Source organism: Lepus europaeus, chromosome 20 (genome assembly GCF_033115175.1).
Source record: "Lepus europaeus isolate LE1 chromosome 20, mLepTim1.pri, whole genome shotgun sequence".
In the NCBI taxonomy this organism is placed as follows: Eukaryota; Metazoa; Chordata; class Mammalia; order Lagomorpha; family Leporidae; genus Lepus; species Lepus europaeus.
In genome coordinates, this window is record NC_084846.1 from 41990461 (window position 1) to 42018095 (window position 27635).

Sequence of the window (27635 nt, forward strand, 5' to 3'; positions counted from 1 at the left end):
CCTGATGGTTGTGGCTACTTAGGAGTAACTTAGTGAATGGAAAATCTCTCTCTCTCTCTCTTCTATTGCCCTGCCTGTCAAATAAATAAATAAATAGTTAATGTAAAAATCTTTTATTTCATTAGTTTGATTTACTTTGGTTACTAGGGATTGAGGAGAGAAATGCAGTGAGAAATATACTATAAGTATATTCCTGTTGCCAATAAATATGCACAATAGAAATTTGTTTATTTTTGTGTGTGTCTGACCACTTTGTATACAGTTCTTTTTTTTCTTTGACCTTAGAATATTTGAGAAACTATATGATGGTTTTAATTTTCAATTTCTCTCTTTTTTTTTTCAATCCAATCCTCAAACAGGATGGAGCTCCAGTTCGTCCAGGAGTGGCCATGACTGACCTTGCCACTGGCCTGTATGCATATGGAGCCATTATGGCTGGTTTGATACGAAGATATAAAACTGGAAAAGGCGTGTTCATTGATTGTAACCTACTATCATCTCAGGTACTGATCTAAACTGTATCTTAGATAATTGTGTAAAAAACATGAATCTGGGTTGCACATTTTCAGATCAAATACCCTGGTAGTATATACAAAAATGGTTAAAACAAAAACTCATACAAAGCAACAAAAACTGCTCTATTTTGATGGTTTATTTTTGTATTAAAATAAATGGGCCATGAAGATTTTGTTGTAATGTAGATATTACTGAACTAGAATTTTAAAGATTATATATACTAGAATGAATCTATTATTAATTGTAAGACAAGAGTATAGTTGGTTCGATTTTATTGTCTCATAAGCGCTGTAACTTCTTTTGACTAGAGTTTCTTCTTTTTATATGCCTTTGTATATGCCTTTTCTATGCCTTTGGTAGTCTGATGAAGTCTGTGTACCTTGCCTTGCAGTCATGTTTTTAAATGCATGAAATGAAATACATAAGATTACAAGGGAAGACAGTTCTATTCAGTTCTATGTTAGTTATTCTAATATAAAAATAAATTTTGTGTTATAATAATATATGTGATTTTTACTAACATGTTAAACCACAAGATCTAGCAGTAGGTCTGTACTATTACAATTTTGAGTTAGTGTTGAATATAAATGGTACTTGAAGATATCTGAATAACTGTAATGTGATATAGAGAATACATATAATAGTTATTGTGACCAAATCATAGGTATTGTTAATACTGTTATGGTTTGTTGCCTATGTTCTAAATAAAAAATTATTTATTTATGTAATTGAGAGGCAGAGAGGGAAAGAGAGAGAGAATTCCCACCTGTTGGTTCACTTCCTAAATGCCTACAATGGTGAGGACCTGGGTTAGGCCAAAGCCAAGAGCCAGGAAATCAATCCAGGTCTCCCATATGAATAGCAGGGATCCAAGTACTTGAGCCATTACCTGCTGCATAAGCAAGAAGCTACAGTGAAGCCAGGACTGAAACTCAGTCACTCTAGTATGGAATATGGGCATCTTAACCAGCATCTTATCTGCTAGGCCAAATGCCTGCCCCTACATTTATAATTGAAGAAAATGCTAAGGTTGTCAAATATATATATATTTTTTCATTCAAGTTAATTAGCTTCCAGAATTCTGTCCATGGACCCTGGAGTAAGAACTCCTCATTTAGATAGTTATCAGTTATATTGGGCAAAATACATAATTGATGGAATGAAGGAGTAAACTCACTCTCAGAATGACATTTGCCCTCCTTTTTATTGGATCAGACCCAGATGCTATACCATATGTGGAAGTTGATTCTGCATAGATAATTTTTCAGGGTTAGAAAAAGGAAAATGTCTAATTTGTACAAGGAGACATTTTACTGTGGGAAAAATTACTATCTAGACATAGAGACCTCAGTTGGGAATTTCAGATTTAAATGGCATACATGGGAAAATAGTAAACTTGGAACACTGCTTTGCAGATATTTTTTCTCTTAGCTAAAATTAAGGAGGTGTATAGAAATGAAAAATATCAATATAAGTGAAAGTAAAACACTGTGTATGAGGTTTTTTTTTTTTTTTCTAGTGGGAGGTAAAATAGCAAGGTTTATTAGGAAGGGACATCTGTAAGGACGGATGGGCACCTCTCCAGACAGAGCCTGAGAGACTGGGGAGGAGGAAGGAGGGAGTTTACATGTTGAGTGGAGAGATTACACCTGACCAGGCCAGGCGGGCGGCTCAGCAAAGATGCAGAGAGCTGAGCGCACAGTCCAGTTGAGGCTGGGGGTTTTAAGGAGATGGGTCTTGCTTCCCCACCTCTGCTCCTGTGTATGAGTTTTTAATAGTAGCATTGTGTCACCCTTAGAATTTTCATGGTTATATAAAAGGGTAAAACAACTCTTTCAAATAACGGATCTCCCTCCTTAACAGAGAACCACAGATGGTAGTTATGGGACAGAGCTCAAAGTTTTTTTCTTTCCTCCTCTGGTTTTATATTTGTAAGGAGCCTGAGGTAGGTTAAGTGACTGGATAGAAATTGCACATCCAGTAAATATGGAATTCATGATAGTTTCCCAAGGGTGTGACCTGTGCAGTTGTAGAGGGTTCTGGGCTTAGTTTAAGTGTTTTGGTGTCACCACATTCAAATGGTTCATAATTTTTGAACATGGAACCTAAATTTTTCATTTTGTATCAGGTCTCACAAATTAAATTGCATGTCCTGGAGCTGGGACTCTGCTAAGGTCTCCTGATCTCTACTTAGACTGCTTTATTTATACCTCAAATATTAATTAGCTTTGGAAAAAGTTCTCTTGTAGAGTGTTATAGAGTGTATTTCTTTTATAGCACCTAACCAGTGATTGACCATGTGACGGTTGTTCCTTTGAGGGGGTTTGGAGGAGACAGACCTGTTAAAAGTGAGAGCACAATGAGTGCAATCTCATGCACACACATGCAGATGTATATTGCAGTTATTTTTGGTATGTGTATGTGTGTGTATTTATCATCCATGTTTCTCTTTAAGACTAGTTCCGTGAAGGCAAGCCAATGTTTGCTTTTGCTTACCATGTAGTCCTCCATTCCCAGCCTACTAGTTGTTGAATAGCAGTCTTTGCAGTCTTTTGAGATCAGTGGGAGCAATGCTATTAACAATGGAAAAGTCTCATAACCCTTGGATGTGCTACAGGAGCTGAGAAAAAGGTAGAAAACTATTGACTTAGGTTAAGTACTTGAAAAACAGCTAAATTTGCATTTGGCAGACACAGCAGGGCTTTGGCCTGTTCTACTGTATTTAACTCAGTCACAGTTTGGTAAAATTATTGTGCATTTAGATTCATTATCTTGTAATAAAACCCAGTATGATTTATTTTATATCCATGCACTTTCACATCTACTATTTTATGTGGTACTCACAGTAGTCACTGGAGGTGTAGTAAGTATAGTAGGTAGGGAAGGAATTTTTATTCCCATTTTACTTGAGGAAACTAAGATGCTAAGAGAGGTTGATCTGCTGGAGCCACAGAGTGACATCCCTACTGGGTTTCATTTTCCTATGAAACTATTCCTTGGCTGTGAATAGTAATAGAAAAGTTTGAATTATTACATTGGGTAATAACTTATGCTGAAGTCTGAAGTTCATGGCACTAGGTGGTAAGAAAAACTTTATTCGCTGAAGCCACTGCAGCTCAAACTTTCTTTTCTCTATCTTTGAAAGCCCCAATGTTGGTCTTTGGACTTGCCCTAATTTTCCAGTGTGTGTCTCTTACTTGGACACCTGCTTTCTCCTCTGTTTCTTTCTCACTTGTCTGTTTTATTTTCCTGTTTTCACTCTTCTTCCTTGCTCTCTGCCTTTCCCTTTTCCATTTTCATTCTTCCTTATATGGAGCTGAACTTGTAGTATTTCTGCTTGCAGATATTACATTCTTACACCATAGTGTTCAGGAAGGTTTAAAAATCTTAAAATTGACATGGAACAAAAAGGAAGTTCTCTTTCCTAGGCATCCTAGTAGACAAGACCACTTATTTCATTGGGCTAAGTGGCCATTCCAAAACTGGTTAATGGGTCCCGAAAGATAGAATATGGTGATTGGTTTAAACCATCCCTATCCTGGGGATGGGATTAACTTCACACAAAATATATTGCTGAGCTTGGGAGAGAGGTGGTTCACCAAGAGAATGGTGAATTTTTTTTTTTTTTAATTTGGTGAGCAGAGGTGAAAATGGATGGTGGGGAAGCAATTTACAGATGTTCACTATACTAATAGGGAGGGTTGCTTCAAGGATCTAATAAAAATGTTTTGTAAATAAGAAAATATTCTTGATGATTAGAGATTTTTTTTTTTTTTGACAGGCAGATTTAGACAGTGAGAGAGAGAGAGAGACAGAGAGAAAGGTCTTCCTTTCCGTTGGTTCACTTCCCAAATGGCTGTTATGGCTGGCGCACTGTGCTGATCCAAAGCCAGGAGCCAGGTGCTTCCTCCTGGTCTCCCATGCGGCTGCAGGGCCCAAGCACTTGGGCCATCCTCCACTGCACTCCCGGGCCACAGCAGAGAGCTGGACTGGAAGAATAGCAACTGGGACAGAATCTGACGCCCCAACCGGGACTAGAACCAGAGGTGCCAGTGCCGCAGGCAGAGGATTAGCCAAGTGAGCCGTGGAACAGGCCAATGACTAGAGATTTTAATATATTATTGAAAAAATTCACAGGGTTAGAAATGTGCTGACATTATAAAGTTGCTTTTGATACAGTTATTATATTGTGATAATTTTTATAACTTTTCATAATAGGAAAATCCTGACTAACCTTTGTCTTTCAATTTAAGATAACATTTATAGATTCCAGATGCAAAGACCAAATCAAAAATTGATTAAAATCTGTTTTATGCAAATGAGAAGTACTATTTCTAGATACTTTTCAAAGTAGCAAAAAGGAAACTCCACTGTTATACATTCTCTTTTTTTATGATAAGTGTTCTGCCTGTATTAAACAGATAACATTTGAACTTAATTTCAGCTGGCTGGAGAATGACTGTGATTTCCTGCAGTGGTAAAAAACATACTTTTCTACTTTTTTGATGCATTTCATAGGATGACATATGGATGATTATAACATTTAATGTTCGTTGCTAAAAATGAAATTTTGTGCTCTTTCTTTTCAAAGTGATCTAGTGTACAATAGACAAATTACATTTGATTTGAATAGTAGCTAATTATTAACTCAGAAATGATTGCCTCAACCACAACAAAACCATTTCAAGTAGTTCATTGTAGAGACATGACAATTCCCGGGATGTGGTTTGTAGTGGGCACCACATTTTTTTTGTAGTTTCAAGGCTATAAACTTTTAACCCTTGTCATAAAATTCTTTTGATTTTTTTTAATTCTTAATATAATTTAAAGTTGTGTACTTAAGATTGTCTAACGTCAGCATCTAAACAGTGTTCTTTAGATGATATTGGTAAATAACTAGGAAGTGGGTTTGGATGTGGTTCCAATTATTCTGTTGCTCTTACTCCTCTGTTGTGGCTTACAGAAATATCTTTTGGAAGTTTTAATATCCTTCCTGTACTTAATTGTATCCAGGCTCCCTTAATTACTACTACAATAAGTTAGTTTTTTTTTAGCATCATAATTTTTTTCACATACAGAATGTTTTATCACTTTTGATGCCACAATCCTTTCTCCACATTTGTATGTTGTTCATATTAAACATATATGAAAGTATTAAGGTAGATACAATTTTAATTCTTATTATTTATTTGTCAATAAACTGAAAAGAATTTTAGATGAATTTTTTTATGCTATTGATTGGATTAACTGCAAGTTGGCTTTAATACAAAATCAAAGAGCCAATGTTTCAGTTAGAAAGAGTAAGTTTGGAGATCCAATCTCTAAAATATAGTCATCGGAAATTGATCTTTTTCTGTCTTTAGATCCACCTGTGTTTCTGCTTTTCTGTTTTACTCTATATCTTTTTCTTTTTCTTTCTTTTATAAAATAATTTTTTTAAACTTTTATTTAGTAAATATAAATTTCCAAAGTACAGTTTACGGATTACAATGGCTTTTTCCCCCCATAACTTCCCTCCTAATGCAACCCTCCCATTTCCCGCTCCCTCTCCCATTCCATTCATATCAAGATTCATTTTTAATTATCTTTATATACAGAAGATCAATTTAGTATATATTAAGTAAAGATTTCAACAGTTTGCACCCACACAGAGCATAAAGTGTAAAATACTGTTTGAGTACTAGTTATAGCATTAAATTACAATGTACAGCACATTAAGGACAGAGATCCTACATGAGGAATAAGTGCACAGTGACTCCTGTTGTTGACTTAACAAATTGACACTCTTGTTTATGGCGTCAGTAATCTCTCTAGGCTGTCGTCATGAGTTGCCAAGGCTATGGAAGCCTTCTGAGTTTGCCGACTTAGATCTTATTTAGACAAGGTCATAGTCAAAGTGGAAGTTCTCTCCTCCCTTCAGAGAAAGGTACCTCCTTCTTTGATGGCCTGTTCTTTCTACTGGGATCTCACTCACAGAGATCTTTCATTTAGGTTTTTTTTTTTTTTTTTTTTTTTTTTTTTGCGCCAGAGTGTCTTGGCTTTCCATGCCTACAATACAATCATGGGCTCTTCAGCCAGATCCGAAAGCCTTAAGGGCTGATTCTGAGACCAGAGTGCTGTTTAGGATGTCTGCCATTCTATGAGTCTGCTGTGTATCCCGCTTCCCATGTTGATCGTTCTCTCCCTTTTTTATTCTATCAGCTAGTATTAGCAGACACTAGTCTTGTTTATGTGATCCCTTGACTCTTAATCCTATCATTATGATCAATTATGAACTGAAACTGATCACTTTGACTAGTGAGATGGCATTGGTACATGCCACCTTGATGGGATTGTATTGGAATCCCCTGACACATTTCTAGCTCCACCATTTGGGGCAAGTCAGCTTGAGCATGTCCCAAATTGTACGTCTCCTCCCTCTCTTATTCCCACTCTTATATTTAACAGAGATCACTTTTCAGTTAAATTTAAACACCTAAGAATAATTGTGTGTTAATTACAGAGTTCAACCAATAGTATTAAATAGAACAAAAAAATACTAAAATGGATAAAGTATTAAATTGTACATCAAGAGTCGGGACAAGGGCTGATCAAGGCACTGTTTCTCATAGTGTCCATTTCACTTCAGCAGGTTTCCTTTTTGGTGCTCGGTTAGTTGTCACCAATCAGGGAGAACAAATGATATTTGTCCCTTTGGCACTGGCTTAATTCACTCAGCATGATGTTTTCCAGATTGCTCCATCTTGTTGCAAATGACCGGGTTTCATTGTTTTTGACTGCTGTATAGTATTCTATAGACTACATGTCCCATAGTTTCTTTATCCAGTCTACTGTTGATGGGCATTTGGGTTGTTGCACATGATGCTAGCTGCTGGCTTGTGACATACAGCCTTTTTTGTGGTGAGATATCTTCCTTCTATACCTAATCTGTTCAGAGCTTTTTGTATCATGAAAGGATGTTGAATTTTCAAAAATGCTCTTCTTCATCTGTTGAGATTATTACATTGTTTTTGTCCATTGAGCAAAAAGAACAAAACTGGATGCAGTACACTACCAGATTTCAAAATATACTACAGAGGCTGGCATAGTGGGTGAAGCCGCTGCCTACACTGCCGGTATCCAATAAGGGTGCCACTTTGAGTCCCTGCTGCCACACTTCTGATCCAGCTCTCTGCTATGGCCTGAGGAAGCAGTGGAACATGGCCCAAGACCTTGGGCCCCTGCACCTGCATGGGAGACTGGAAAGAAGCTCCTGGTTCCTGGCTTTGGATTGGCTCAGCTCTGGTCATTTTGGCCATTTGGGGAATGAACCAGCAGATGAAAACCTCTCCTTCTCTCTGCCTCTGTCTCTCTCTAATTTTTCCTTTCAAATAAATAAATAATTTAAAAAAAATATATACTCAAAGCCACAGTGGGCAGAACGTAATATCACGGGCATAAACACAGACATATAAACAACAACAACAAAACAGAATAGAAAGCCCAGAAATAAATCCATATTTAAAATTAATTTATCTTTGACAAAAGTGCTAACAACACATAATGGAGGTAGGGCAGTCTCTATAACAAATAATGTTGGAAAATTAAATATTCACATATAGAAGAATGAAATTGGTTGCTTATCTCATACATGAAAATAAAAATGGAGTGAAAATTTAAACACAAAATATAGAAGAATTAAGAAGAAGAATACATAGAAAAAGCTTCTTGATCTTTTTTTCTGGATAATTATTTTTTGTTAACTTCAGAAAGCACAGGCAACAAAGGCAGAAATAGATCAATGGGACTGTATTTAAACCAAAAGTCTTCCGCACAGCGGGCTGACAATGAACAGAGGTGAAGAGATAGCATGCAGAATGGGAGAAATTATTTGTAAACCATATATCCAACAAATGATTAATATCTAAAACAGATAAAGAATTCAACTCTATAGCAAGAGAACAAAAAAGCTAAACTTAAAAAATGTGCAAAAGGACCTGTTATTTTAAAATAAGATATAAATGGCCTACAGAAATGTGAAGAATGTTCAACATCACTAATCATAATGGAAATGTAAATGGATATTACCAAAAGACAAAAGATAGCACGTGTTGGTGAGAGTGTGGAGGAGAGTAAGAAAATAAAATATTTTATTTGCAGATGACATGATTGTATCTGGAGAATATTCTGAGTAATCATTAAATAAACATGGAATTGTGAATTTAGCATATGTGCAAAGTGTTAGGTCAATACATTTCTTTTTTTTTAATTTTCTAAAGCTTTTATTTAATGTATGCATTTTTCTTTTTTCTTTTCTTCTTCTTTTTTTTTTTTTTGACAGGCAGAGTGGACAGTAGAGAGAGACATAGAGAAAGGTCTTCCTTTTTGCCCTTGGTTCACCCTCCAATGGCCGCCGTGGTAGGTGCGCTGCGGCCGGTGCACCGCGCTGTTCTGATGGCAGGAGCCAGGTGCTTATCCTGGTCTCCCATGGGGTGCAGGGCCCAAGCACTTGGGCCATCCTCCACTGCACTCCCTGGCCACAGCAGAGAGCTGGCCTGGAAGAGGGGCAACCGGGATAGGATCAGTGCCCCGACCGGGACTAGAACCCGGTGTGCCGGGCGCCGCAAGGTGGATTAGCCTACTGAGCCACGGCGCTGGCTAATGAATGCATTTTTCATAGGTACAACTTTAGGAATATAGTGGTTCTTTCCCCCATACCCACCCTCCCATCCTGACTCCCATCCCACCTCCTTCTCTATCTCCCATCCCCTTCTTCATTATGGTTCACACAAAGGACCAACTCTATGTTAAGTACAGATTTCAACAGTTTGCACCCACACAGAATACAACATATAGAGTACAGTTTGAGAACAATATTTGCAGTTAATTTTTATAGTGCAACTCATTAAGGACGAAGTCCTACATGGGAGTAAGTGCACAGTAATTTCTGTAGTTCCTTTAACAAGTAACACTCTTATTCATTTATTTGTCTATCTATTTATTTATTTTTAAGAATTTATTTATTTATTTAAAAGTCAGAGTTACACAGAGAGAGGAGAGGTAGAGAGAGAGAGAGAGAGAGAGAGAGAGAGGTCTTCCATCCAATGGTTCACTTCCCAATTGGCTGCAACAGCCGGAGCTGTGCCAATCCGAAGCCAGGAGCCAGGAGCTTCTTCTGGGTCTCCCACATGGGTGCAGGGGCCCAAGGACTTGGGCCATCCTCCACTGTTTTCCCAGGCCATAGCAGAGAGATGGATGGGAAGTGGAGCAGCTGGGTCTTGAATGGGCGCCCATATGGGATGCCGGCGCTTCAGGCCAGGGTGTTAACCCCCTGTGCCACAGCACCGGCCCCAACACTGTTATTAGGACATCAGTGATCACCTGAGGCTCTTTGCATGGGCTGCCAAGGCTATGGAAGCCTTTTGTGACCATAGACTCCATTAGTATTTGGACACAGCCATAAGCAAAGTGGAAATTCTCTCCTTTTTCAGAGAAAAGTACATCCTTCTTTGATGGCCCCATCTTTCCACTGAGATCTCAGAGATCCTTCATGGAGGATATTTTTTGCCACAGAGTCTTGGCTTTCCATGCCCGAAATTCTCTCACAAGCCTTTCTGCGAGACGTGGAAGCCTTAAGGCTTGATTCTGAGTTCAGAGTGTTATTTATAGCGAGTGTCATTCTAGGAGTCTGCTGTGTGGACTACTTCCCATATTGGACATTCCTTCTTTTTTAATTCTATTATTATTACCAGGCACTTGATGTTATTTATATGATCACTTTCATACTTAAACCTATTTATATGTTGATTTTAACATTTATTATGATCATTTTAACAATTAAGATGGCATTTATACCACCGATTTTAATGGGTTTGGAGTCCATTGACAAGTTTTTAGGCTGTACCCTTAGCAGTAAGTATGTAGGACTATATGCAGAACTATACAGCTTTACAGTTATAGACTACCTCCTCCAAGAGGGAATTTTTACACACTGTTGGTAGGAATGTAAATTATCAGAGCTGTATGAAAAACAGAATAAAGTTTCTTCAAAGGAATTAAGAATAGAATTATCATGTGTTCCTGCAGTGCCATTCTGGGAATACATCAAAAGAAATTAAATGTAGCCAGAGTATGTTGAAGTGATATCTTCCCTGCACTCCTGTGTTTATTGTGACATTATTTATAATAGCAAAGAAATGGAATCCATCTTAGTGTCCCTTAATGGATGCTATAGAAAAAGAAATGTGATATGATTTTGTGTGTGTGTGTGTGTGTGTGTATGAGAAAGAGAGAGGGAGAGGGAGAGGGAGAGGGAGAGGGAGAGGGAGAGGGAGAGAGAGAGAGAGAGAGAGAGAGAGAGAGAGAGAGAGAATGAATGTTATTTATCCATATAAAGGGTGAAATACCAGGGGCCAAGGACCAGTGTTGTGGTGCAGCAGGTTAAGCCACCATTTGTGAAACCTACATCCCATGTGGAGTACTGGTTTAAGTCCTTGCTTCTTCACTTCCAGCCCAGCTTTCCACTAAAGTGCCTGGGAGGTAGCAGATCATACTCCAAGTACTTTGACTTCTGCCACCCATGAAGGAGAACCGAGTAGAGTTTATGGCTCCTGACTTTGCCATAGCCCAGCCCTGGCTGTTGTTGCCAATTAGGGAGTGAACCATCAGATGAAAGAGCTCTATCTGTATCTCTCCCTTCCTCTCAGTCACACTGCCTTTCAGATACATACATACATCTATGTTTTTAAAAAAGGATGAAATACTGTCACTTGTAGCAAAATGAATGGACATTATTTTAGTGGAAAAAAGCCAGGCATAGAAAGAAAAATATTGCATAATGTCACTTATATGTGAAATCTTAAAAAGTTGAACTCAGAGAAGCAGAAAGTAGGATAGTGGTTGCCAGAAGTTGTATGAAGGGGGTTAGAATCTGTGGAGATGTTAGTCAAAGGTACAAAGTTTCAATTAGACAAATTGAATAAGTTTTTAAGAGCTATTGTACAGCATAATTACTATAGTTAATAATAATGTTTTATATTTTAAATTTTTGAAGGATTAAATCTTAAATATTCTTATAAAAACAAATCTGTGGGGTGATATATATGTATATACATACACATTAATTAACTGGTCTGATTTAATCATTTTACAATATATACATGTATCAAAACATCACAATGTGTACATAAATACATATAATTTATACTCACCAATTAAAAATAAAACTCCCAAATCAATTGAAACAGAAACAGATAAAAAATCATCTGGTATATTATGAAATTAAGAAATTAAGAAGGTAAAAACACACTAAAGATGAAAAATCAAATCACTTCTCAAAAAAAGACTATGAAGAATTTTAGATGAATTTTTTATTATTATTTATACTATTGGTTGAATTAACTTCATGTTGGCTTTAATACAAAACATGGCTTGCTGCCTTTTTTAAAGACGATTCTGTGAAATTTAGTATATTAGGAGGCTGCTCTGGTTTTGTGTAACTGAAATCATTATTTATATTTATGAGTATTGCGCATTTTTTTTTGTGACATGAGCTACAAGTAAGGAAGGTCAGGACATTAACTTTTAATAATTGACAATTATCCATAGGAGGCTATCCCAAAAGGAGAAAAGAAGAAAACAGGAATGTAAATGTTATGCTAATTTAATTTTCTTATTAGATATTTTAATGCAATTTTGTGCTTTCAAATTATCTGAAAAAAATTAAAATCAAGATATAGGAGAAACTGAAAAAGAAAGCTCTATTGTCCTGAATTTAGATTTTGTTCTTGCATGATCTTGTAGTGAGTCTAATTGTTCTTAAAGTTGGATTTAATAGTATTAGAATCACATTTATTCTCTTCAACCAGAATTAAAACAGTTTGTTTTTGTTGATAAGTTATTTTTACCTTCATTTTACCTTCATTTTTGTACTTCTTTGAGTCAGTACATTTTATGTAGGATAAAATGTAGTAATAATATTGTTCTGTATTGGCTCATGTATAATAACTCTTTACTCACTGTAAGTTGTTGACCAACTGATTCCTCATTGATAGTGTCTGTGTGACCCTGACTGCTATGCCATCATCAAAGATAGAGGATAAGTAAAACCAGTGGTGCTAAAAATTGTGGCTGAGATTTAATTCTAGGAAAATTATTTTAGTTTTTCAGAGAATAGGTGTTAGATATAATGGTAAGTAATTTTTCATGTTTATACTGCTTTGATAGCCTAGAGTTGTTATAAGCCAGAAATGTATATTATGACATTAAATAGCTGGAGTGCTTCTGAACAGAACTCCTGGGCAACACCCAGCACATGCCTCTGGGTATTCACTAAAAGCACAGAAACTCCACTAAGCCACAGAAGCATCATCCAAAGATAAAAGCCATCACAGGGGGGGTGGGGGGTGGGGGGTGGGGGTGGAAGAAAGAAAACCAACAGTATCTTCAAAAATGCCTAAAAATAAACAGAGAAATTCAAGAAACAAGAATAAGGAAGACAACATTATGCCCCTGAAGGAACACAACAGCACTTCAGTACTACAATGTGAAGATAAAGAGATTGAAGAAATGCTGGAAGCGGAATTCAAAAAATTGATCATAGGATAACTTAGAAGTAATCAGAAGCAAATTCATGAATCACAGAAATCCATTTGTGACATGAATGAAAAGTTTTCCCATGAAATTGAGACTTTTAAGAGAAATCAAGATGTGATGTTAGATGAGAAGAATTCAACAGCTGAATTAAAAAAGTGGTGGAAAGGGGCCGGTACTGTGGCGCAGTGGGTTAAAGCCCTGGCCTGAAGTGCCGGCATCCCATATGGTCAATGGTTCTAGTCCCGGCTGCTCCTCTTCTGGTCTAGCTCTCTGCTATGGCCTGGGATAGCAGTAGAAGATGGCCCAAGTCGTTGGGCCCCTGAACCCACGTGGGAGACCTGGAAGAAGTGCTTGGTTCCTGGCTTTGGGTCAGCACAGCTCTGGCCATTGTGACCATTTGGGGAGTGAACCATTGGATGGAAGACCTCTCTCTCTCTGTCTCTACCTCTCTCTGTAACTCTGTCTTTCAAATTAATATAATAGATAAAAAAAAAAAGAAATATATTTTTAAAAAAGTGGTGGAAAGCCTTAACAATAGACTTGGTGAGGCAGAAGAAAGAATATCTGAGGGGCCGGCACTGTGGCACAGCGGGTTAACGCCCTGGCCTGAAGTGCTGGCATCCCATATGGGTGCCGGTTCAAGACCCGGCTACTCCACTTCCCATCCAGCTCTCCACTATGGTCTGGGATAGCAGTGGAAGATGGCCCAAGTCCTTGGGCCTCTGCACCCACGTGGGAGACCCAGAAGAAGCTCCTGGCTCCTGGCCTCGGATCTGCACAGCTCCGGCTGTTGCAGGCTGTTGGGGAGTGAACCAGCGGATGGAAGACCTCTCTCTCTCTCTTTCTCTCTCTCTCTTTCTGCCTCTCCTTCTCTCTCTGTGTAACTCTGACTTTCAAATAAATAAATAAATCTTTAAAAAAAAATAAACTATCTGGGGTTTCCCAATTGGCTGCAACAGCCAGAACACAACCTAACCAGACCAATAACCAAGATGGAAATTGAATTAGTAATTAAGACCCTTCCAATAAAGAAATGCCTGGGACAGGATGGCTTCACTGCTGAATTGTACCAGACATATGAAGACAAACTAACTCGATTCTTCTTGAGTTATTCAAAACAATCGAAAGGGAGGGAATCCTCCCAAACTCCTACTATGAAGTCAGCATTACCTTAATTCCTAAACCTGAAAAAGATGCAACAGGGAAAGAGAACTACAGACCCATTTCCTTGAGGAACATAATGTTGAGAACAAATTCTTAACAAAATACTACCAATCAAAAATTTTTTTTGGACAGGCAGAGTTAGTGTGTGTGTGAGAGAGAGAGAAAGGTCTTCCTTCTGTTGGTTCACCCCCCAAAATGGCTGCCACAGCTGGTGCTGCACCGATCTGAAGCCAGGAGCCAGATGCTTCCTCCTGGTCTCCCATGCGGGTGCAGGGCCCAAGCACTTGGGCCATCCTCCACTGCCTTCCTGGGCCACAGCAGAGAGCTGTACTGGAAGAGGAGCAACTGGGACAGAATCCGGCCCCCCAACCGGGACTAGAACCCGGAGTGCCGGCGCCGCAGCCAGAGGACTAGCCTAAGTGAGCCGTGGTGCCGGCCTAGCCAATCAAATTTAACAATGTTTTGGAAAGATCATTCACCTGGATCAAATGGTTCAACATTCACAGATAATTCAATATGGTACATCACATTAACAAACTGAAGAGCAAAAACCATATGATTATCTCAATAGATGCAGGGAAAGCATTTGATAAAATAGGATATCCTTTCACAATGAAAACTTTAAGCAAGTTGAGTTTAGAAAAAACATAGTTCAACACAATCAAGGCAATTTATGATAAACCCATCTTATTGAATGGGAAAAGTTGGAAGCATTCCCACAAAGATCCAGAACCAGACAAGGATGCCCATTCTCACCATTGTTTTTCAGTGTAGTCCTGGAGGTTTTAGACAAAGCTTTTAGGTAAGAAAAATAAATCAAAGGGATGCGAATTGGGAAGGAGGAACTTAAACTATCCCCATTTGCAGATGACATGATTCTGCATTTGGGGAACCCTAAACACTCCACCGAGAGACTATTGGAACTCGTATAAGAGTTTGGTAAAGTGGTAGGATACAAAATCAACACACAAAAATCAGTAGCCTTTGTATACATGGACAATGCCATGACTGAGAAAGAACTTCTAAGATCAATCCCATTCACAGTTGCTACAAGAAAATTAGATAACTTGGATTAAATTTAACCAAGAACATCAAAGATCTCTATGTTGATAGTTACAAAACATTAAAGAAAGAAATAGAAGAAGACAGAAAAAAATGGAAAAATATGTGTTCATGGATTAGAAGACCCCATATCATCAAAAAGTCCATACTACTGAAAGCAATTTACAGATTTAAGTGATACCAATTGAAATACCAAGGACATTTTTCTCAGATGTGGAAAAAATGATACTGAATTTCTAATGGAATCACAGGAGACCCCAGATAGCTAAAGCAATCATATATAGCAAAAACAAAGCTGGAGGTATCACAATACCAGATTTCAAGGCATACTGTAGGGCCGTTATGATCAAAACAGCCTGGTAGTGGCACAAAAACAGATGAATATAGACCAGTGGAACAGAATAGCAACTCCAGAAATCAATCCATGCATCTTCAATCAACTTATTTATGAATAAGGAGCTAAAGCCAATCCCTGGAGCAATGATAGTCTGTTTAACAAATGGTACTGGGAAAACTGGATCTCTGCATGAAGAAGTATGAAGCAAGACCCATACCTTACACTTTACACAGTAATCCGCTCCACATGGATTAAAGACTGAAATCTATAACCCGATACCATCAAATTATTAGAAAGTTTGGGCCGGCACCGTGGCTTAACAGGCTAATCCTCTGCCTTGCGGCGCCGGCACACTGGGTTCTAGTCCCGGTTGGGGCGCCAGATTCTATCCCGGTTGCCCCTCTTCCAGGCCAGCTCTCTGCTATGGCCCGGGAAGGCAGTGGAGGATGGCCCAAGTGCTTGGGCCCTGCACCCCATGGGAGACCAGGATAAGCTCCTGGCTTCGGATCAGCACCATGCGCTGGCCGCAGCGGCCGTTGGAGGGTGAACCAATGGCAAAAAGGAAGACCTTTCTCTCTGTCTCTCTCTATCCACTCTGCCTGTCAAAAAAAAAAAAAAAAAAAGAAAGTTTGGGGAAGCCCTGCATGATATTGGCATAGGCAAGAGTTCTTGGAAATGACCCCAGAAGTACAAGCAATCACAGCCATAATTGACAAATTGAGAAGCTTCTACACTGTGAAAGAAATACTAAGCAAAGTGAAGAGACAACCAACAGAATGGGATAAATTATTTGCAAACTATGCAATGATAAAGGATTAATATCTAGAATATATAAAGAGTTCAAGAAAGTCAAGAACAACAAAACAAATAACCCAGTTAAGAAATGGACAGAGGACTCAAATAGCCATTTTTCAAGAGAGGAAATTCAGATTGCCAAAAGACATATGCAAATCAAAGCCATAATGAGATTTCACCTCATCCCCGTTAGAATGGCTTTCATACAGGAATCAACAGCAACAAATTCTGACCAGGATGTGGGGAAAATGTACCCTAGTCCACTGTTGGTGGGACTGTAAATGGGTAAGGCACTCTGGAAGAGGTATGGAGATACCTCAGAAATCTGAATATTGACCTAGCATATGGTCCAGCCATCACACTCCTGGAATTTACCCAAATGAAATGAAATCAGTATATGAAACATTTATCTGTACCCCATGTTTATTGCAGCTCAGATTCACAATAGATAAGGTATGTAATCAATGCAGATGTCCATCAACTAAAGATTGGATAAAAAATTATGGGATATGTGCACAATGGAGTACTATACAGTGGTAAAACAAAATCAAATTCTTTTTTTTTTTTTTTTGACAGGCAGAGTGGACAGTGAGAGAGAGACAGAGAGAAAGGTCTTCCTTTTGCCGTTGGTTCACCCTCCAATGGCCGCCGCGGTAGGCGCGCTGCGGCCGGCGCACCGCGCTGATCCGATGGCAGGAGCCAGGTGCTTCTCCTGGTCTCCCATGGGGTGCAGGACCCAAGCACTTGGGCCATCCTCCACTGCACTCCCTAGCCACAGCAGAGAGCTGGCCTGGAAGAGGGGCAACCGGGACAGGATCGGTGCCCCGACCGGGACTAGAACCCAGTGTGCCGGCGCTGCAAGGCGGAGGATTAGCCTAGTGAGCCACAGCGCCGGCCACAAAATCAAATTCTATTATATGCAATAAAATGGATGCAACTGGAAAGCATTATACTTTGTGAAATAAGCCAATCCCAAAATGACAAATATCATATATTTTCCCTGATCTGTGATAACTAATAGAGCACCGAAAAGTAATCTATAGAAGTAAAATTGACACTTTGAGATGTGGTGAATTTGAACAGCCCTTGTCTCGACTGTTGAGGAACAGTTTTTTTTTTTTTCATACTACTTGTTTAACTCTTTGCTTAGTATAGGGTTAATCTTATGTTAATTGAAAATAGATCTTAGTTCCAACATGGGAAGTGGGATACACAGCAGACTCATAGAATGGCAGACGTCCTAAACAGCACTCTGGCCTCAGAATCAGCCCTTAAGGCATTTGATCCGGCTGAAAGCCCATGAGAGTATTTCAAGCATGGAAAGCCAAGACACTTGGCGAAAAAAAAAAAAAAAATGACGGCCGGCGCTGTGGCTCACTAGGCTAATCCTCCGCCTTGCGGTGCTGGCACACCGGGTTCTAGTCCCGGTCGGGGCACCGATCCTGTCCCGGTTGCCCCTCTTCCAGGCCAGCTCTCTGCTGTGGCCAGGGAGTGCAGTGGAGGATGGCCCAAGTGCTTGGGCCTTGCACCCCATGGGAGACCAGGATAAGCACCTGGCTCCTGCCATCGGATCAGTGTGGTGCGCCGGCTGCAGCGCGCCTACCACGGCGGCCATTGGAGGGTGAACCAAGGGCAAAAAGGAAGTCCTTTCTCTCTATCTCTCTCTCTCACTGTCCACTCTGCCTGTCAAAAAAAAAAAATGACCTAAATGAAAGATCTCTGCGAGTGAGATCCCAGTGGAAAGAACGGGGCCATCAAAGAAGGAGGTACCTTTTTCTGAAGGGAGGAGAGAACTTCCACTTTGATTATGACCTTGTCTAAATATGATCAGAGTCAGTGAACTCAAAAGGCTTCCATAGCCTTGGCAACTCATGACGAGAGCCTAGAGAGATTACTGACGCCATAAACAAGAGTGTCAATTTGTTAAGTCAACAACAGGAGTCACTGTGCACTTACTCCTCATGTAGGATCTTTGTCCTGAATGTGTTGTTCTATGTGAATTAATGCTATAACTAGTACTCCAACAGTATTTTTCACTTTGTGTTTCTGTGTGGGTGCAAACTGTTGAAATTTTTACTTAGTATATACTAAACTGATCTTCTGTATATAAAGAGAATTGAAAATGACTCTTGATGTGAATGGAAGGGAAGAGAGAGCGGAAAAGAGGAGGGTTGCGGGTGGGAGGGAAGTTATGGGGGGGGGGAAGCCATTGTAATCCATAAGCTGTACTTTGGAAATTTATATTCATTAAATAAAAGTTAAAAAAAAGAAAAAGAAAAAAAAAGAAATCTTTACTGAATATATACTAAATTGATCTTCTGTATATAAAGAGAATTGAAAATGAATCTTGATGTGAATGGAAGGGGAGAGGGGAGAGTTGTGGGTGGGAGGGAAGTTATGGGGGGAAAAAGCCATTGTAATCCATAAGCTGTACTTTGGAAATTTATATTCATTAAATAAAAGTTAAAAAAAAGAAAATAGATCTTAGTAAAAAATTATAATGGGAATAGAAGAGGGAGGAGGCAGATATGTGGGAGTGTGGGTAGGGTGGGGAGAATCACTGTGTTTCTAAAGTAATATTTATGAAATGCATGAAATTTGTATACCTTAAATAAAATGTTTCTGGATAATTATATTTAATTATGATCAAGACATTCTACTAATTATGTTAACTTCTATTGGCCTATTGGTCTTATCACCTTCTTTGTAGTCCATGTCAGAAGTTAATATACCTGATAGTGTGTACAAGCTAATATAAGCCTCTCTTATACCTGGGTTTTTGTTAGATAAATATGAAGCTGAATAAAGCTATATAGATTTGGGAAAAAAATTAACTGGAGTGCTTAAAAATCTGAATATTACAGTTTCTTTCATTTTTGAGATAACCGAATTAAAAAAAAAACTTCTTTGTTTTCAACCCTTGATGCGGAAAATCTAAAATGCTTCAGTGTACTTTTCTCTTGTAAATGCCATATATTAAATATATTTTTATGTTAAAGGCTATTCTGATCCACCTCTCATTTTATATATTAATATTCACCTAGAGAATAAGAAATTAAGTTGCACCTGCATTAACAGAGTCCCTCTGTCCATCCATCCATCCATCCACCCATCTATTCTTCCATTTTTTTCTTGTTCTTTGTCTGCTACATGCTAGAATATAAAATGGATGTACAATGAATAATAATAAATCAGCAAGTTTCTTACCCCATGGAACTTATATTGTCATTGCAGATATAGACATTAAATAATAAATGGTAAATATATAGAAGAAAATATTTTCAATTTTTTTTTTTGACAGGCAGAGTGGACAGTGAGAGAGACAGAGAGAGAAAGGTCTTCCTTTTTGCTGTTGGTTCACCCTTCAGTGGCGCTGTGGCCGGTGCATCATGCTGATCTGAAGCCAGGACCCAGGTGCTTCTCCTTGTCTCCCATGCGGGTGCAGGGCCCAAGGACTTGGGCCATCCTCCACTGCACTCCCGGGCCACAGCAGAGAGCTGGACTGGAAGAGGGGTAATCGGGACAGAATCTGGCGCCCCGACCAGGACTAGAACCCGGTGTGCTGGCACCGCAGGCGGAGGATTAGCCTATTGAGCCACAGCGCCTAGAAGAAAATAAATAGTTTAACAAAGATAACAGGGATGCTTGTATTAGATACTCATTAGAAAAGTGGTGTTTAAGAGTGAGGTATTTAAGTTTCAATTTATTATTCATAGGTTGTCTGTTTCTCCACTCAAATCTGGGCCATTTTGATTTTTGTAGCTCTGTTGTTACGTGTGTATGTTTATAATTGTTGTGTCTTCCTGATAGATTAACTATTTTATCATTATAAAAGGTGCTTTTTTTGCTTTAGTAGCAATAGTTTTTTTCTGAAATTGATGTTTGTGTGTACTTCATTTGTTTTTTGTTTACTGCTTTCATGGTATGTTAATTTTCTGGGGTTACCATTACAAACTCCCACAGACTTTGATGTCTTAAGTAACAGTGCTTTATTTTCTCACAGTTCTGGGAACTAGAAACCTGAAATTGAAGTGAAGGCAAGGTTGATTTCTTCTTAGGGCTATGAGGAAAAGATCTGTTTCAGGTTACTCTGAATTTGTAGATAGCTCTCTTCTTGTATCTTCACATCACCTTACACCTGTATGTGTTTGTAACCAAATTCTCTCTTGTTATAAGAATATTAATCATATTGGATTAGGACATACCTTAATTTCTTCATTTTAACTTAATTACCTCTTTAAAGACCTTATCTCCAATTACAGTCACATTTTGATGTACTAGGGTTAGGATGTCAACCTATGATTTTTTTAGAGGTAGGTGGGGATGCATTTATGTATATATATAGTCTATAGTTGTATATATGTATAGTGTTACTGTCTTGGTGCTTGCCCTGAAAATAACATTTAACAAATAATCTAAAAAACTCTAGTTTATAGGTTAATGTCGATTTGAATAATATATAAATCTTTGTTCCCCTCTGTCTTTGTGCTGTTACTATCACATGTATTGTTATGCATTATATGTTTTCCAAACAGGTATCTCTATTCAGTTTTCTAAATCCCATAGAAGAAGGAAAAATTTATAAACAAAGTAATTTATACTTTTTAAAAGATTTATTTATTTGAAAGCCAGACTGACAGAGAGAGGGGAGAGACAGAGAGAGATCTTCCATCTGCTGACTCACTTCCCAGAAGCCCACAGCAGACAGGTTTGTGCCAAACTGAAGCCAGGAGCTGGGAACTCCATCTGGGTCTCATACATGGGTGACAGAGGCTCAAATACTTCTGCTGCCTTCCTATGCACATTTGAAGGAAGCAGGATCAAAAACAGAGCATCGGATTTCAAATGGTACTCTGATATAGGATGCTGGCATCACGAGTGGTGGTTCAACCTGCTGCCCAAACTGCCAGCCCCTCTGGTATTTTTTTTCACTTAGCTTTATCATTAACTTTACTGGTGTTCTATGTCTTTTTTTGTATTTGTGTTACTTTCTAGTATTTTTGTTTTTTCATGTCAGCTTGCAAGACTCCCTATGGTTTATTGTGTTTTAGTTTGTTAGGAACAAACATTCTCATTTCTTGTCTATCTGAGATTTTCTTAATTTTTCTTTTATTTAAAAAAATTAAGCTTATTTTTAATTAATTTTAATTATTTGAAAAGTAGAGAGAGAGTAAGAGAGAGAGAGCGCAGAAGAGAGAGAGAGAGAGAGAGAGAGAGAGAGAGAATCTTCTCTGTTGCTTCATTCCCCAGTTGCTGACAACAGCTTTGGCGAGACCAGGCCCACGATAGTAGCTGGGAAGTGAGTCTGGATCTCTGACAGTGACAGGGACTCAAGTACTTGAGTTATCACCTGCTGCCTCCCCAAGTGCACATTAGTGGGAAGCTGGACTGGAAGAGGAGGAGCCAGGACTAGAACCAGGCCCTCCAATTTAGGATTCAGAAGTGTAAAGCAATGCTTTGACTGTTGCATTCAATTCCTCCTTTATTTTTAAAGAATTGTTTGTCAGGTGTAGATTTCTTGATTTATCATGCCATTTACCCCAGTTCTTTGGGGATATTATCCCATTTACTTCTGGCATGTATGATTTTTAATGAGAAATCAACAGCTAATACTATGTGGTGTCTTGCTTCTCCCTTGCTACTTTGAAGATCTTCTTGTATTTGTCTTTTGACAATTTCTGATGTGTCTAGATTTGGACCTCTTTGAGTTTATTCTGCTTGAAATTTGTTGAACATCTTGGATGTATAGATTGTTTTCCATCAAATTTGGGGAGTTTTTGATAATTACTTAAGTATTGTTTTTGACTCCCCCATTCCTTGCCCCACCTTTTTTACTCCTCTGCTTCTATGATTACATTCTCATCTCATTTTCTAACTTTTATTTAATTCTTTGCATATGAGGTTTTTTTTTTTTTTAGTTCTTTGTACATTTTTGTAGTAACTGATTTAAAATCTTTGTGTAGTACTTAGAATATCTGGTCTTCCTAAGACAGTTTCTAGTGACTGTCTTTCTCCCCATATATGTTCATTCTTTCCCATTTCTTTCCATGCTTCATACTTTTTTTGTTTTTGAAACTGGCTATGAAGTGATGAAACTGGCTTTTTTTTTTTTTTAAGATTCATTTGAGAGAGAAAGAGAAAGAGAGAGAAAACAAAAGTAAGATCTAATTTGCTAGTTGACCCACCGAATGTCTGTGATGGCACCCAACAGGAACCAAAGTTAGATCTCCCAGGTCCATGGTAGGAATCCAGTCACTTGAGTCATCCTTGCTGCCTCTCAGGTGTGCAGTTAGCAGGGTGCAGGTCAGGAGCGAGAGTCAGGTTTCAAACCCAGGTACACTGCTATGGGATGTGGACATGTTAATTGTTAGGCTTAAAACTTGTTCTCAGAAAATAGATATATTAAATAATAGAATGTAGTAATTGTGTGGTTCAGAATTCTCCCCCTCTTTAGGGTTTGTTGTTTCTATTTGTTGTTTTTTTTCCTGCTTATGTAGTGACTTTCCTAAGTAAATTCTAAAAACTCTTTATTATTTGTCTTAGTCAGATACTAAAGTCTCTGTTGGGTTTGCTTAATTTCCAGCTATTGAATAGACAGAGAACTTCTTAATGGCCTTGAAATGAGATGAAATGAGTTGTCTCTCAGCCTTTGCTGAGGCACTGTGTATGTGTTGGGGCAGAGTATACAACTCTACCTTAACCTTCACTTCATGCTTTATTTCAATTTTTATTCTTTCACTTCATTCCTGTGCAGAAACTGAAGGCCAGTTGGAAGTTAGAGATGCTACAACTTTTCATTTCTCTCTGTGGACATATGGACCCAGTGTTTCCTTGTTAATTTCTTGTCAGCTGTTTGTTTGCTCCAATGAGTTTCACCATTTTAGGCAGCTGTGATGTTAAACAATTGCTGTTGGTCATTGTTGACAAATTTTTTCAGTATAGGGCTATTTGTCATTTGTAAGGTTCAAGGCAGGTCAAATAAAACAAACCTGAAAATGGAGCTTTTCCAGGGCTAGACAGGTTAACTAGTGACAATTTCCTGGGGAGGTGTCTTTTCCTAAACCTCAAATTTGTTCTGTGTTCTTCTGTGGCCCCTAAGCTGCTGGAATTCATAGCTACCTATAGGTTGATGGTTTTCAAAGCTGTAACAGAACTGGGCATAGGTTAGTAAACATGCATCACTATAGTAACTTCATAGTTTGAGATGTGACAATGGTAGTGAGAAGTTGGAGTGATTCTAGGAATCTTCGAAGGAGTGAATTTAGCCTCTACAAGCTTCATGAGGCAAGGAATTGATTCTCACTTTAGAGCCTCCAGAAGGAACCAGCCTCGCTGACACCTTGACTTTAAAGCTTATTAAGAGTGATTTTGGACTTCTGATCTCCAAAACTGAAGAGAATAAATTTGTGTTGTTTTAAGCCATTAAATTTGCGTATACTTTGTTACAGTAGCCAACAGGAGACTAGCTACCTCAGCAGATAGAAGTGGCTACAAACAATTTTGGTTTTAGATAGCAGTCACCTCTTATCTGCAGTTTTGCTTTTTCTAGTTTCAGTTACCCATGAGTAATTGCAGCCTGAATATATGAAATGTATAATTTTGGAAATAAATAATTCTTAAATCTTAAATACAATTCTATACTATATTGTTAATTGTTCTATTTTGTTATTAGTTTTTGTTGGGAATCTCTTATAGTGCTTCATTTATCAGTTCAACTTTGTCATAGGCATATATGTATAGGAAAAACATATTTATAGAATTCAGTAGTATCCTCAGTTTCAGACATCTATTGAGGATTTTGGAATGTTTGACCCCTAGGTAAGTATAGACTATTACATGTCAATTTCATTTTTTGGTGAATGTTCAAAGGTTCATGTTCTATGCAGATAAGGTCCATATAAGTTCTGATTCAAGCTTTTTATCAGTGAGGTCCTCATTTTTAATTTCAGCAATTTTATATTTTAAATATATTTTCATTGGGGTAGGGTACTAAAATATTTTTTTGAGACAGCTGCCAGAAATTTCAGGGCAGTTCTAGAATCTGTATATTTATCTCTAAATTCCAGGATTACTATATCTTCTTGGAGGGACAGTTTGTTTTTAGTTCAATCAATTCTTCCTGAAACTCAACCACACTTATAGGGCAGATGATAATTCAGATACATTCTGAGGTTTTCTGTAAAGGAAGCTGCATAAACTTAAAGTATGATTTGGAATCATTCAAATAATTTAGACTTTTCTGAAATGATGATTTCCTTTCCACCAAATAGCTCTGTAATTCTTTTGTATCTCTGATTGCGTTGAACTCAAGCCAGGCCACAAATGGTAAAATGAGTACATCCTCCTTTGACTTCTCAATCTATACACCCAGTATGAGTTTGAAATTTGTACTTCATTGAGTAAAGACTTTTAGAATTCTGTGAAGGTAGTTTCTGGTCCAGTGTATTGAGATATGTTGTTCAAGTTTAATAATGTACTGTCTTGTAATTCAGTGAGGGAAAACCAAGTACATCTTTCAATCTTTCAACTACAGAATTCTTTGATTTGAGAAAGTAGCTCATGGAATCTCTTAATTTCTCCGACATTGGCATCTTATAGAAAATTTAGTTTATTCTGATATTCTACTTCAGCATCTTCTACATGTCCTTGAACTGTTGATCTCGATTTGTAATGCTAGTGGAAGCTAGACTTACTAAGTTTCCCTTCTGAAAGTGTAAAACTATTAAAATTTTTTTTCATGTGGACATATATTATAATGAAAATTCTTTCTTTTTTTTTAAGATTTTATTTATTTGAGAGGTAGAGTTACAGACAGAGAGAGGGGAGAGACAGAGAGAAAAGTCTTCCATCTGCTGGTTCACTTCCAAATGATTGCAATGGCTGGAGCTGGGCCTATCCGAAGCCAGGAGCCAGGAGCTTCTTCTGGGTCTCCCAAGTGGGTGCAGGAGTCCAAGAACTTGGGCCATTTCTACTGCTTTCTCAGGCATTGCAGAGAGCTGGATCAGAAGAGGAGCAGTCAGGACACAAACTGGACCCATATGGGGTGCCGGTGCTGCAGGTGGAGGCTTAGCCTAGTACTCCAAAGTGCTGGTCCTGTTAATGAAAATTATTATCATATTTGTCCTGATGATATTTTTAATAGACTTATTTTATTTATTTGAAAGAGTTACTGAGAGAGGAAGAGAGAGAGAGAGCGAGAGAGAGAGAGGTCTTCCATCCACTGGTTCACTCCCCAGATGACTGCAACAGCCAGAACTGAGCCAATCCGAAGTCAGGAGCTAGGAACTTCTTACAGGTCTCCCACATGGGTGCAGGGGCCCAAGGACTTGGGCCATCTTCTACTGCTATCCCAGGCCATAGCAGAGAGCTGGATCAGAAGAGGAGCAGCTGGGACTAGAACCGGCGCCCATATGCACTTTAGGCCAGGGCTTTAACCTGCTGTACCACAGCGCTGGTCCCTGTACTGATGATATTTTTTTTAAACACTTATTTAATAAATATAAATTTCCAAAGTACAGCTTTTGGATTACAGTGGCTTTTCCCCCCTACGACCTCCCTCCCACCCGCAACCATCCCATCTCCTGCTCCCTCTCTCATCCCGTTCACATCAAGATTCATTTTCAATTCTCTTTATATACAGAAGATCAATTTAGTATATACTAAGTAAAGGGTTTTCAACAGTTTGCACCCACAGAGAACATAAAGTATAAAGTACTGTTTGAGTACTAGTTATACCGTTAATTTACATAGTACAACACATTAAGGACAGAGATCCTACATGTGGAGTAAGTGCACAGTGACTCCTGTTGTTGACTTAACAATTGACATTCTTGTTTATGGCGTCAGTAATCACCCTAGGCTCTTGTCATGTGTTGCCAAGGCTATGGAAGCCTTTTGAGTTCACCAGCTCCAATCTTATTTAGACAAGGTCATAATCAAAGTGGAAGTTCTCTCCTCCCTTCAGAGAAAGGTACCTCCTTCTTTGATGGCCCCTTCTTTCCGCTGGGATCTCACTCACAGAGATCTTTCATTTAGTTTTTGTTTTTGTTTTTGCCACAGTGTCTTGGCTTTCCATGCCTGAAATACTCTCATGTGCTTTTTAGCTGGATCTGAATGCCTTAATGGCTGATTCTGAGGCCAGAGTGCTGTTTAGGCATCTGCCATTCTAAGAGTCTGCTGTGTATCCTGCTTCCCATGTTGATCGTTCTCTCCTTTTTAATTCTATCAGTTAGTATTAGCAGACGCTAGTCTTGAGTCTTGTTTATGTGATCCCTTTGACTCTTAATCCTATCATTATGATCAATTATGAACTGAAACTGATCACTTTGACTAGTGAGATGGCATTGGTAGATGCCACCTTGATGGGATTGAATTGGAATCCCCTAGCACGTTTCTTACTCTGCCGTTTGGGGAAAGTCCGATTGAGCATGTGCTGAACTGTACATCTCCTCCCTCTCTTATTTCCACTCTTATATTTAACAGAGATCACTTTTCAGTTAAATTTAAACACCTAAGAATAATTGTGTGTTAATTAAAGAGTTCAACCAATAGTATTAAGTAGAACAAAAAAATACTAAAAGGAATAAAGTATTAAGTCAGAATAGCTAGGATCAGAACCATGCACTCCAATATGGTTGTGGGTGGCTTAACCTACTACACTACAGTGCCCATCCCAATATTAGCCATTTTTGTTGTTGCTATAATTAAAAGTCTCAAATTAAGTATGTGTGAAACCCACAAAAACTGAATTTGGTCTCTTAGCTGTACCTGTAAACAGCCCTACTGCTCACATTTGCCTGCACATTGAAATCACCTGAGAAGTTTCCAGATCGACTGCTGCCTATTGCCCAATTCAAGAGATTCTAGTTGATGCAGGGCATGGCCTGGTCCTTAAGGTTTTAAATGCTCTCCAGATGATTCTAATGTTCAGTAAACTTGAGAACTGATGTTCTACAGAATGATACACAAACTCATGATGTAGGAAAATCACCAGGGAGCTTTTTAAAGAGATCCCTGTGCCTCGCACTCAAGCATTCAGGTCCAGTGAGACTGGCATAGGATTTAGGAATCTGCATTTGAAGGCAGCATCTCAGCTGACTCTGATGCAGTAGACAATCACAATTTATGAAGAGAGTGTGTCTTAGAGTAAATCTGGAACATGTCTCTTTCACATAGAGGCTCCCACTGA

The 27635-nt window shown here is 38.5% G+C and overlaps 1 protein-coding gene across 3 annotated transcripts in view; it reads left to right on the plus strand.

The window, feature by feature from the left end:
* Positions 1-27635, plus strand: part of SUGCT (succinyl-CoA:glutarate-CoA transferase) — an 810507-nt gene that overhangs the window by 130789 nt on the left and 652083 nt on the right. For all 3 annotated transcript variants that reach the window (XM_062178190.1, XM_062178188.1, XM_062178189.1), the window contains exon 8: positions 360-503. In XM_062178190.1, coding sequence (XP_062034174.1) covers positions 360-503 — 144 coding nt within the window. The remainder of the gene's footprint in view (positions 1-359; positions 504-27635) is intronic.